This window comes from Hibiscus syriacus, unplaced genomic scaffold, assembly GCF_006381635.1.
Source record: "Hibiscus syriacus cultivar Baekdansim isolate YM2019G1 unplaced genomic scaffold, ASM638163v2 tig00111234_pilon, whole genome shotgun sequence".
Taxonomy (NCBI): domain Eukaryota; kingdom Viridiplantae; phylum Streptophyta; class Magnoliopsida; order Malvales; family Malvaceae; genus Hibiscus; species Hibiscus syriacus.
Window position 1 is genome coordinate 563920 of NW_024063028.1, and position 13468 is coordinate 577387.

The following is a 13468-nucleotide window of genomic DNA, read 5'->3' on the forward strand; positions in this document are numbered from 1 at the left end:
ATTTACTCCATTCACATGAAAATTCGAGTCTTGGATAAAAGTTTTAAGGTTCGAGTACGGGATAAAGTTTTGAGATATATGAAACCAATAATGAAAATTCTTGATATTGGCACCCAAATATCAAGGTTCAATCCCTATTGATGAGATTGAGAAAAGAATTACAAGTTGAAAAAGCAGTCATTCCATGAAATCATCTTTATCATCCACAGGAATTGGTCGGTTCCTCCATAACACAGCAAGGCCACTCCCGCCCAGCTACATGAAACAAAATACATGACAATGTCAATTGAAGATAATGCTAGAGGGCCTGTCTTTTTTTATGTAGGTATGGAAATGGAGACGAGTGAAAGAAAACTCATACGGCCATGCAAACAACGCTAACTGCAGAAGGAACGGCTACTAGGGGATTGGTAAAATGTTTCTGGGCAAGCAAGAAACCGAGCGCCGAACTCTGTGCATCGGAAACCATGCACGGATATAAGAGAATGCTACCGAGAGATGCAATAAGAATATCCGAGTGCAAAAACACCAAAACAATATTTCTATGGATACCTGCATTCCACATTCTATGGAGATGGTACGGGAAGTGGATTCCCCGAATGATAATTTTGAAATCCAGTAACCAAGGGCGAATGCAGCAGCATGTAGGAGAGCTACAGGCAATATTAGCTGAGCTCCTTGGGTTTTCAACACTTCAGACACTTGACCGATCTTTAGCATCGAGAGGACATCGAATGTGAGCTCTTTATGTATGGAAAAAAGGCTTTCAAAAGAAATGGCAAAGTACAGATAATAAAGTTTTGCATGAAAGAATCTTGATAACTTACAGGGCTTGCACAAAGCAAAGTGGTGAGAATGACTCCGATTAATGGTGTCACTGTGATTATCTTTGAAGTGAATTTGGGAAGAATTCATTGGCCAACACTGCCACAAATAAGCCAAATTTCTTTATACTTAAAGATAATTGAAGTACAAATGATAAGAACGGATAAGAAAAATAGTTCATAGTTACCTCCAACAACCGTTGGTACTAACACGACCTGAAAAGTGCTGATGGCAAGACCCTGCAAAGATTTTAGGGAACACATTCCTTACATTAGTCGAATAGGCGTTTGAGTTCTACAATGTAAGTTGTTTCATGCTTTATGTATTTGCCACTTATCGGTAAAGGCGACCTCCAAATAAGAGTAAACGTACCACAGCATCAACAGGAACAAGCTGTCCAGCAAGAAGCTTTGTGAGGAGTGGTGTCATAACTATTGCTCCGATAGTTGAACACCTGCAGAAATTCCAGAGGAATTAAGAACTTTCAAGTTTGGGAATCGTTGAATATGCTTTAAATCATTGTCAAATGCTATTATGCTTAAATACAAAAGTAATGCATATCCAAAGCAAGTTGTTCGATTAGGTATCATATCATCTTGCAGGTCAAACTATAACCCAATAAAAAACATTTCTGAGAAACCTCACTATTGTTTGAAAATAGAGGATACAATGTGCATAGTTCCTTTGCATGATGAGTGAAAAGAGTGGATTTTTCAAACAAACATATCACAAACAAACTCTTACGAGTTCTTTACCAATCCTGCTTCCCCTATCTCGGGAACATACATGAATTGTCAATCCGACACACAAATGAGATTTTGTAGAAAACCTGACAAAGCCCTTCTTGCTCAGAACTCAGAAGGTAGTTTTTCATGGCAAGGTACTTCCGGGATATAATATCAAATGTAAATAAGATCACAAGGCTACTCTGTCAAAAAAAAAAGCATTGATCTTACGTTGTCATGAGAACAGAAAGTGCTACATTCCCCTTAGAGATATAGGTCGCGACATTTGACGCCTGACCACCAGGGCAGCATGAGACCAAAATAAGACCGGTTGCAAGTGGAGCGGACAGTTTCAGAGTCTGAAAATCACATAGATGCCTTGCATCATTTACTTATTCATGCAAGCCAACAAGAAAACACTGTAGAGAAGATAAATCACATTCTATATAATGCAATCTACAGTACATTGACTTTCATGTCAAAAGCCAAATTCGGGACAACTTTTCTCTTATTTTCTGCAATCTTCGACCGACCTCTTTATCAGAATATTTCGAAGTATATTCATAGAGTAAAATGTTTTCACCATTATACCACAAAACAAATCAAATAATACAAAGGACATCATAGTTCAATAAAGTATTGATGCAAAAGCAAATCTCAAATTACCATTGCAATAGCAAATCCTAGCATAGGCTTGACTAGGTATTGAGCAAGAAATCCTACACCTACCTGCAAAATTGAAAGTTAATACTATTATCCGAAACTAAAACCGGACCGTATCTGTTTTGTCAGCAGTAAACTAACTCATATCATATTCATAGCGAATACTTTTGCCTTACAGTCCATGGATTCCGTAGACAGCGTCTGAAATCGTCGAAGGTTAACGTCAGTCCCATTGAAAGCATGAGGAAACCTAGGCCAACTGTGAATAGGTCTGTCTCCAGCCATGTAACCTTCATCAGGGGAACTAAATGGTTAGATGTCTAAGCAAACGTTTGAATCACCATTCACTAAAAGCAGCAGAGGACCAAAAATTACCGCAGCCGGCTTGTATATGCCGATAACAGTTCCCAAAATAACCTGTTATGTGATTTAAAGTTATAATGTAAAACCGAAGATTAAAAAATCCGCTAGAGTACAATTGAATACACTAACAAAATCGAATACACACCCAGACGGGGAATAGAGTCGTTAAAGTTTCGATTATTCTCTCGTACTGGCTCAATCCGCTCGGGGTAGGAACATCTCCGGGTACATTGGCTGCAGCATTGCAGATAACTTTCGGATTCCTGGATATAGAGATCAGATCATTCTCGATACTAAAAGAAAAGCACACAAAAATTCAATTAAATCAAACATTTTGTTCTTAGAAACCACCTTGAAGGGGATGATAGAGCAACAAGGGGACTACTTGGCTTGCTTTGAATTGACAAACCTTTTACATTCTCAGGCAAAGAAATCCCTGCTCTAACATCTACAGATTCATATGAAAAAATTGAACTAAACCCATGTGATAAAACAAGCAATTAAAGACAAAACACAAATGAAAACATACCCAGATGAGCTGCCTGTAGTGTTCTTAATGAAATCGAAGACGATGGTCCTCTATATACCGCACCGTATTTATGAAGATTACAATCTTTGACAACAAACCTAGACAAAGTCGCCATCTTTAAACGCTTCAGTAAAAAAAAAGATTTTCGGAGGAGTTTATGAGATGGGTGAAAGTGCTGAGAAAAACTTGGGTTTATCCCTCGAGAGTGAAAGGGTTTTTTTTCTTCTTCTTTGGAGTAATGTGTTATTGGTCACACTGGATATGCCCAATCCAAAGTAGGATGACAAAAATCATAAATGCAGATGACGTGTAAACCGAGGAACCACATGTGTTCACGGAATGGGTTCGTCCAAATTGCTGCTGCTTATTGGTTATGGCATCAACTTGTTGCTGCTGACTTGTGATTCTGTCCGGTTATAGACTGATAGGTTTTTGTCGATGTACACCTGATTGGGCAGAGGTAGGGATGGTCATAAGGTCCGGTCGAGTTTTTTTTAATCCATCTGAATCTGATTTAAAAAATTAAATTCATCTATTCACATTAAAATTCGATCTAATTTTTAAGGTTTAAAGTTACATTCAACTTGATCCAACCTAAATATAATTCATTGAGTTTAAACACATTTCTAATTAAGCTCAAAGCATATGCCATTGTTTTGGATTAATGAAACCAATGAAAATAAAACAGTGTAGGGGCTCAGGTTGGGTGATGAGGCTCGAGGGCAAGCGAAGAGAGCATGGGAAAATACCAGTCTGTTTGTGCTAGTGATTTATCCTCCTCCATTAATTGCTTGTTCTGCTACATTCACGGCAGGCTTTGAAGAGTGGAAAAGCTTACCTGCTTTTTCGATTGCCTTCTCGTTGAGTAACCATTTTCGTTTCCTGACTTCACTTGCATCAGCTTCTTTCACCTTTTTATTGTGTTTTCGCTTTCTTCCTTTGTGGCCGCCACTGCTTTCTCTTCTGTTTCAGCTGACCGTTCGTCCTTTTCCAGCGTGTGGATGACACCAATTCATGCACTCTCCAACACAAAAGGTGATAAAGATTAAGAAAAAAAAATCTCATTTAAATTTTCTCAGTTCTAGAAGTTTGGGTGGTTGTTCAAAAATTTGAAAAATGAGAATCATTCTTTCGAGAAGAACGATAAAATATCTTGAAACTAATCGCATTAACGATAGTATGAAAATACCGAAATATTAAAATGTGAAACATTTAGATAATATACCATGCACGGGAGATTTGGCCATGAAAGAATGATAAAACTTCAATTTAGCGTTCTATAGATTTACCTCATTCTATTGTCTTTCATATTCTAAAGATTAAGACATGCCACGCACAGAAGATTTACATACACTTAGCTAATAACTTTTGGGGCTTACAGCTTGCGTACCATAACCATTTATGACAAGTCGCATCGACAACACCGGTCCATGTAATCGGAAAACGTAAAACCATGGATCGGGGGCATAAGGAGTGACAAAAAAGCTTAGAAACCAAAAAGCCAAAGGTCCCCATGTGTTTAGTGCAAGAGTGGGTTGAGCATAAAGTAAACATGTATGGCCAGCGACAGCCGAAGAGAAGACTAGGGCCCTTCGGGTCACTTGGATTATCCGTTGACTGTCAACCCTTGCTCGACCGAGCAGTTGGATTTAAGGCTCTAATTATGCTGCCAACTCAAGGTTACATTACTTAACTCCAACAAGGTAAAGGCCAAAAGGAAGGATGACAGCACCACAACTTACAAGCATAAATGCCCACATTTTTTCTTCTACCCCTGATTTGTTATACATGGCATATTGCGTTCTTTTGGATAATCAAGAGTGGCCTGCACGTGCAAATTTACATGCTCGAGTAGGAAAATCATAGCCATTGGATGTTCAATGCATGTTGGGTGTTAAACAGCGTAGTGGACGCCATGTGTAAGATCTTCTATAGTGTGATTCTCACTTGTTGATCAAAGTATTTGAATGAAGCCAAGGGGCACGAAAACAAGTGGGGAATGCTGAGTCAAAAAGTCATGGATGCACCCAGAAAAAGTAAAGTGTTGGCTGTACCAATTATTATTGGCTGACAGGGTCGTCGCAGTCGCAGTTGCAGTTGCAGACGCTATGGATTCGAAAGAATTCCGCAAATGCTCCAGCTCGGATAAAGTAAAGTAAAATCATTTTATCTTTTGATAAAATGTTATTAACTTTTGTTTTGTTTTTTCCTTTTCTTTTTCAAATGAATTTTTGACGTTTTAAAATAGTAGGGTAAAATATATAAATGATATTCTTCCTGATTATAGGATGTTATTTTGTTAAGTCATTTGATTATTAAAAATAATAAAATGATTATATAATTATTCACATGTTTCAAACTCATCACTTTTCGTTAAAAAAACGATGGTCATTTAAACTGGACGTTAACCCGTTAATTAGATATGATAAAATCATCAATGTCTATCAGTATCATTGTTACTATCAAGCACTAACTTGACAACATAATATTTCAAGCTCCAACTCAACGCTATAATGTAAACAGAGACTAACCCACAAAATACAACTCAAAAAGTTTGGTGACTAGATTTTATCATATTTCAGTGAGTAGGTTAACATCTAACTCAGACAACCACCGATTTTTTAACGAAAAATGACGAGTCTAGAACATATGAATAGTCGGGTGACCATTTTGTAACTTTTAATAGTCAAAAAACTCAATAAAATAACATCCTATAATCAGGGGACTATTTTATAACTTTCAATAGTTAGGGGACTCAACAAAGCAATACCCTATAGTCGGGGAATCATTTGTATACTTTACCCAAAATTTTAATGGTTGAACTCATCAAATAGTCTCAATGATAAAAAAATGTTGTTATCTATAGTGATTTTAAATTCAAACAATTATGTCTGTAAAAAATGTGTATTGCTAATTAGTTAAAGCACGTAATATTAGAAAATTCTAATAGCTTATTTGGAAGGTAAAAGTAAAAAGTTGTCGGCTTATAATAAATTTGTAAATGATAGTACTAGTTTTACAAATAAACATGAAAGATATAAAAAAAGATTATAATATATACGTGCGTGCATGTAATGTCTTCCTCTCATACAATGTCAAACTAGGGTTTACTTTTGTTGCCTAGTTGGTCGTCAAATTCAAATTTTGCACTACTTTATTGCTAACTAGTATATTTCAAACAAATTTAAAACGAATCGTACGAGCGTAGCATTTTCATTCATATTTTGACTTCTCACACTCTCCTTTGATATGCGTTTCAAATCAATTTTTAAATGTTTTTAAAAAACAAAATCAAACTTCCATAGTCAACAATAAACTATCGTATCATAGTTTTTTACATCGATCCAACGGCTCAGAGTTAATTGTACCAATAAATTTCTGATAAAACCCAACATCAGGAGGACTGGGACAGTGTGAAGAATCATCATCTACGGTAGTAGAGAGTAGGCCATACATTCCGGGCCTATCCAATACGATCAAAGTCTGGCCTATGCTAAAGAGAAAAGTCGACGAATTCCCCACCACGCTCTTTGTATGCGTGGAATCCACTCCCTTTACATGATACGCCGACTCACACTTGAAGCCAAAGTGGATACAGCCGGAACCCACATACCCTTCCATCACTATAATCATTCACGCTCTCACATGGAGCAATCTGAAGCAAGAGGAACACCATAATCCAATTGCACAAACTCAACGCGCATACGTTCGCGGGTTTAAAACAACAGCACCGGAAACAGAAACATTATTTTAATTACCAAACCTTTTGAATTCAACGCGTGAAATTCTAAAAAAAATTATATATCATAATAATGAACTTGATCCATTGATAGAATAAAATGTTATTTTTTTTAATAAAATTATCTAATTTAAATAATTACATTAAGATATATACACATTCGTTTTTTAATTGATTAATAAAATTTTAAATAAATTTGTTCTATAATCATCATAGTTTATAGAGACGTATGTAATAAAAAAGCATTACAATAATTAAAAGAATGTAAAAGGGTTCCCATCCTACTATTTCAACTTTCTTTTTACCTTTGTAAACTCGTGAGACCTTATTACCTTAGAAAGCCTCGCCTGCCCTCACTCTCCATTTCTCTTTCTTTTATGGGTTCTCGCCGGAAAATCATCTTCAATTCTGTCCAAGCCGGTCCTAGCCAGCCGCCGGCCGACACAACAGCCAATTAGCGCACCATTCTTTCCTCATTACTTCTTGTGTTTCATTTTTCAATTCAAACCCCAAATGATGATAAATTTTGTTTCTGTTTTCCTAGTTTCTGTTCTGATACTAAGTTTTGGAGTGAACTCCGAACCCGTTCAAGACAAGCAAGCTCTCCTTGCTTTCCTTTCACAAACCAAGCACGAGAACCGGGTTCAATGGAACTCCTCGACTTCAGCATGCGACTGGGTCGGCGTCGAATGCGACGCCAACCGCTCTTCCGTCTTCACTCTTCGTCTCCCGGGTGTGGGTCTCGTCGGTTCTATTCCACCCAACACAATCGGTCGGTTGAGCCAACTTCGGGTTTTAAGTCTACGAGCGAACCGTTTATCCGGTGGGATTCCTGTCGACTTCTCCAACTTGACTATCCTCCGTAGCCTTTACCTGCAAGGTAATGAGTTAACCGGCTCGTTCCCAATTAGTGTGACTCGTTTAACTCGCTTGGTACGGCTCGATATTTCTTCCAACAATTTCACCGGTCCAATCCCTTTCGCCGTCAACAATTTAACTCAGCTGACCCGACTCTTCTTGCAAAACAACACGTTCTCCGGTTCTCTCCCGAGCATCAACTCCGATGGTTTGAATGATTTCAATGTTGCTAATAACAACCTTAACGGTTCAATTCCCGGCTCGTTATCAAAATTCCCGGCATCTTCATTTGCCGGAAACCTTGCTCTTTGTGGAGGCCCACTACCGCCGTGTAACCCATTCTTCCCTCCCCGGCGCCATCTCCGTCCGAGCCCATTCCACCCACAACTTCCGGTAGAAACTCCAGGAGGCTTTCCACTGGCGCCATTATTGGCATTGCCGTGGGGTCTGCGTTTGCAGCGTTATTGTTATTTTTAATCCTCATTCTCTGCCTCCGTAAACGGCAACGGCGGCCCGCGAAACAGCCGAAACCATCAACTCCGGTGACTACACGGGATGTTCCGTCGGCGGAGGCGGGAACTTCATCTTCGAAAGATGAAATAACAGGAGCGTCGATGGAAGGGGAAAGGAACAAACTGGTGTTCTTTGAAGGCGGGGTCTACAGCTTCGATTTGGAGGATTTATTGAGAGCATCTGCGGAAGTGTTGGGAAAAGGCAGCGTCGGGACGTCGTACAAGGCGGTGCTGGAAGAAGGGACGACGGTGGTTGTTAAACGGCTGAAAGACGTGGCAGTCAGCCAAAGAGAATTCGAAATGCAGATGGAAATGGTGGGCAAAATCAAGCACGAAAATCTGGTTCCTTTAAGAGCGTTTTATTACTCCAAAGACGAGAAATTGCTCGTTTACGATCTTATGCGTGATGGAAGCTTATCTGCTCTGCTTCACGGTAAGCTTCTCTGTTTCATTTCGTCATTCATTTATTTTCTGGGTATTTCAACAAGCAAAAATTCATTCAAACTTCATCGAAAAACAAACACGTAGAAGAATCTTTTGATATATAATTTGATTTCTTTGCATAATTCCTCCATTTTCTGAGCAAACATTCTAGTGTAATGACTGAGATTCAAAATTAGTGAAAATGATTGAGCCATGCATGCATTGTACTACATTTGGGTGTACGTTACTGATGTGATTATAATGTCGCGATTCTATGTTGCAGACATTATAACGTGATTTGTTTCTTAAAAATAGGATAGTTTTATGTATTTGTTGTATGTTTGTGAAATGATTAGTCTTTTTACAGTGTAATATACGAACGCTCATAAATTTTGCAGGTAGCCGAGGCTCAGGCCGAACTCCATTAGATTGGGGGAACCGGATGATGATAGCGTTAACCGCGGCTAGAGGCTTAGCACACCTTCACGTTTCAGGAAAACTGGTCCATGGCAACATTAAGTCCTCCAACATTCTTCTCCGGCAAGATCACGAAGCTTGCATCTCCGACTTCGGTCTCAACCCACTCTTCGGCAACACCACTCTGCCTAGTCGCATTGCAGGCTATCGAGCACCCGAAATAGTCGAAACTCGCAAAGTTACGTTCCAGTCCGATGTTTACAGCTTCGGAGTTTTATTGCTTGAGTTATTGACAGGCAAGGCACCTAATCAAGCATCACTGGGGGAAGAAGGTATCGATCTTCCTCGTTGGGTACAATCGGTGGTTCGAGAGGAATGGACCGCGGAGGTTTTCGACGTTGAATTAATGAGATATCACAGCATTGAAGAGGAAATGGTGCAACTGTTGCAAATTGCAATGACTTGTGTATCGACGGTGCCCGATCAAAGACCCACCATGCCGGAAGTTTTACGTATGATTGAAGATATGAATAGAGGCGAAACTGATGACGGATTGAGACAATCGTCCGACGATCCTTCAAAGGGTTCTGGTGGTCATACTCCGCCCACTGAATCAAGAACCCCACCTTAGCCTAATAACGTGCACAAAGTGTAATTTGTTCCAAAATTTGTGATTTTTTTCTTCCTCATTTTTGAAATTTGGGTTTTAATTTTTTATTTCTTGAATTTCCTTTTAGGTTAATTTTTTAGGGTAAATTGCTGGGAATTTGAGTTGTTTTTTAGGTTGAGCAGTTCCATGAACTTATGGACTTTAATTTGTAACTCCCGTGCCCTGTCCTATTAAACAAATGTTGTCGTTGTACCTGTAATTTTTTTGTTTAAAAAATATCTAATCTCCCTACTTTAAAAACAGATTAAGCAACTAATTCTTTATACAATTTAACCTTAAAATCAAAAATTAAATCAAATTGAAAAATTGGATTGGTTAAATCCTTTGATAAATATTGAATTTAAGTTTAAAATCTTTTTAAATATTATTGTCGCATTATACATTGTGGTTCTATCACATGATATTTGTAAAAGACGATTAAAAATAGGGATGGGAATGAGACTCGAATCCGACGGGTTCTGACCCGATCGGGTCGAGTTTTTTATTTAAAAAATCGTGTTCGGGTCGGGTCATATTTTTTTAAAATGTGAGGTTCGGGTTGTGTCGGGTTCAGATTTAGGGTTAAAAATATCTGACCCGAAAATAATATATAATCTTACCTTATATATTTAGGAATAATTATAATAATAATACCCCTCTATATATTATTTTTTTCAATTAAGTCACTGTTTTTATTGAATAAAAATAATAATTTTATTATTATTTTGGGTCGGGTCGGGCTTTTTAAATTATATATCGGGTTCGGGTTCGGGTCGGGTGGAATCTTGTTTTGGTCGGGTCGGACCTCAGGTGGAGGATTTCTTATTCTCGGGTCGGGTCGGGTGGACCAAAAATCCGACCCATGCCCATCCCTAATTAAAAATGTTATTAAAAAGTAGATGATAAAATGACATGTGATTTAAATTGATCCAAAAATTACTATACTTAATGGGCTACGATGAATTGATGAATATTTAGAACATAAAAACTTAATTACGTGTAAAAATAATTTAAGATTTTAATTGGTTTCCGAAAAATAAACTTTTAAAATTAATTTATGGTTTTATTGGAAGTGGAAAACCAGCTAGGGAGTTGAAAATTTCATCTAAAAACTCCAACCTATTGTTTGGTTGTATATGCAAATATGCATCTATACTGCCAAATGCTTGTATTAAATTTAGAGTTGAAAATGGTCGGCTAATCTAACAAGCTTAAAACAGTAACCCCACATCCAATCTTTGGTTCTAGAGCTCTCAAAATTAACGAGTCTAATTAAATTGTTTTGATCTAGTTAGTTTAACCAATCGTCCTTGATTGAGCCTACCATCGATAAAGAAAGATGGCAACCTTAGCCATATTGGGCAGCTAACATCAATTATTTAATGGTCCCTCCCATGGCTTCTCAAAGTTAAACCAACATTAATGGAGTTTAATCAGATTAAGGAAAAGGGTAATTTGTTCCACTACTACCACACCATCTGCTCACCTAATTTTACAGCCCAATTGCCTACGTTCCCTATTCAAGATTCCAACCCTAAATTCTAGTTTAAACCATAAGCATCTCCGAGATAAATTGCATTATAAAACATAATTAGCTTTACTTTTAGATGTCTGTGTCTTGTGAAAACAACTAATAATAGTTATCAAACTCTGTGGTCATGGCTTACCCATGAAACCATCTTCATCTAGGAGATTGCAGGCCTGAATAAAAAAAAAGTGGGAATGAAGTGTAATTACAGTGTCAAAATGGTAACGCCCATTAATATAAATTTGTTTTGGTTGAATTTGGACGCTTCTTTGTTCATGAAGAACGATCGCAACCATTGGATATTTGGTCCCCTCGGCCATTGTTTTGCACATGCATGGGAGAAAATAGCTTTTTGTTTGGGGTAATTGGAAAGTGAATTAAGAAGACCTGTTAACCTTTTGTGGCGTTGATAAAGATGGAACCAAAAGTTCGGGCTTTCTTCTTAGATACCTTTCATGCTGACCATTTAGTTCGAGACGGGTTCGTTTTATGACTCTTCTTACGTTTGTGTAAACTTTTTTACGGTTCTTTGTATGGTTGTGTTAATCTTTGTTCATGATTCAAAAGTTGGGATATAAAATCTCATACTAAAAACGATATGATATTCGAGTTAGCTCAGCACCTTCCACTCTCACATCATACAAACATAACAATCGCTTGCTCATTCAGTCAAAGGAAACAAGACATCAACACCACCATATGCTAAATCCAATCAAAAGGATAATGAACTAGTACTACACCAATTAGATATGCTACCGAAATTTTTAATGAGAGCGTTTGTAGTCCAACGGTTAGGATAATTGCCTTCCAAGCAATAGACCCGGGTTTGACTTCCGGCAAACGCATTAGTTTTTCTCCTTAAAAAGAAAGTTTATGGGAATCTAATTAAGATTTTTTTTAAAAGTTTGAGGAGTTGAAAACAAATTTTCCACCATCTCGGTGTATCTCCGTGCTACATTCATCCCCTCTGTTTCCATTAATGCCGCCTTAACTCCTGCATTGTAATCTTTTGAAGGCTTAATTGTTGTTCATTGTGCTTTGTATTCTTTCCTCCTTTATTCAATGTTCATTGAATTAGTGTATTCTTTAAGTCTTTTGGCTAATCTGATTTGGTTGAGTTTCATCAAGAGGAAAGGGCTAGCTGCATTCACAGATGAAGGTACACAAAACAATGCAAGTGAAATCCTTCTGACACTTCTCCTTTAATTAAATCATGCCCATGTATTCTCCCTCCATTATCTTTGTTTACTATATCAAAATTTAATTTACGGATTTTACTTAAAGACACCTCTAACGTTTAACTAAATAGGTATTTTGGCTCATATTCTCTTTTTTTTGGAGCATTTGACCTACAACGTTTAGTTTTAGGATAAAAATATCTCTAACGTTTGACCAAATAGTCATTTTGGTCCATATTCTTTTTATAGCATTTTGGTCCACAATGTTTTATTTTAGGGCAAAAATGTTTCTAACGTTTGACTAAATAGTCCCTTTAACCCTTATTCTTTCTTTTTGGAGTATTTTGAGTCCTAATATTTCATTTTATGACAAAGACCCTATTTTGGAACGTTGATAGTTTATTGACTAACGATTTTCATCCATCAAGGGATCGTTTTGCCCAAAAATATAACATTGGGGGGCCAAAATACTCCAAAAAAAGAATAAGGGTTAAAGTGATTATTTAATCAAACATTAGGGGTATTTTTCCTCATTATACCTTTTTTGGGTAATAAGACTTTAATATGCCACGCCTATAGTAGTTGACGAGAGTGATTTTAATGAAAGCGTACTAAAGTTTAATGACTATAATGTAAATTATAAAAGTTCGATGACTAAAGTGAAAATAACATAAAGATTTAATAACCTCGATATAATTACTCTTATGTTACAATCAATCACTCAATTTATTATTTGTAACCAGCAAATCACTCTATTGTAACTAAAATTCAATAACATGTTTATTTCAATAGATTGATTGAATGATTCATTTATAATTTTTTAAAATTCGGTTAATATTTTTATTATTTTAGAAAATTTTAATTAAAGAATTGATGTTGTTTCATTATATTTTGATTTATTTTCATACTCAATTTATATGATAAAGTTTTACTTAATTTTTATTTTTATAGTGTAAATATATTTTTTAAAGTTTAATCAGTGGTATTCGATCTATCAATAAATTAATTTAGATAAAATATTTGGTAAACTCATTAGGAGGGTTATTCTCCTAATCCAAT

The 13468-nt window shown here is 36.9% G+C and overlaps 2 protein-coding genes and 1 non-coding gene across 3 annotated transcripts; 2 read left to right on the top strand and 1 right to left on the bottom strand.

The window, feature by feature from the left end:
- Positions 1-57: 57 nt before the first annotated feature.
- LOC120156594 (sodium/pyruvate cotransporter BASS2, chloroplastic-like) lies at positions 58-3302 on the bottom strand. The gene is given in 14 exon segments (XM_039167892.1): positions 58-255; positions 362-451; positions 553-711; positions 828-901; positions 904-924; positions 1013-1064; positions 1198-1279; positions 1782-1909; positions 2217-2279; positions 2390-2503; positions 2589-2630; positions 2722-2839; positions 2928-3024; positions 3106-3302. Coding segments are annotated over 14 exon segments (1233 nt in total). The 5' UTR covers positions 3221-3302; the 3' UTR covers positions 58-177.
- A 3910-nt stretch (positions 3303-7212) lies between these two features.
- Positions 7213-9764, top strand: LOC120156721 (probable inactive receptor kinase At2g26730). The gene is given in 4 exon segments (XM_039167988.1): positions 7213-7304; positions 7338-8045; positions 8048-8647; positions 9036-9764. Coding segments are annotated over 3 exon segments (1938 nt in total). The 5' UTR covers positions 7213-7304; positions 7338-7357; the 3' UTR covers positions 9686-9764.
- Positions 9765-12004: 2240 nt separating this feature from the next.
- On the top strand, positions 12005-12076 carry TRNAG-UCC. Its single transcript has one exon. It is a non-coding gene; the product is annotated as a tRNA-Gly (tRNA).
- Positions 12077-13468: the final 1392 nt, after the last annotated feature.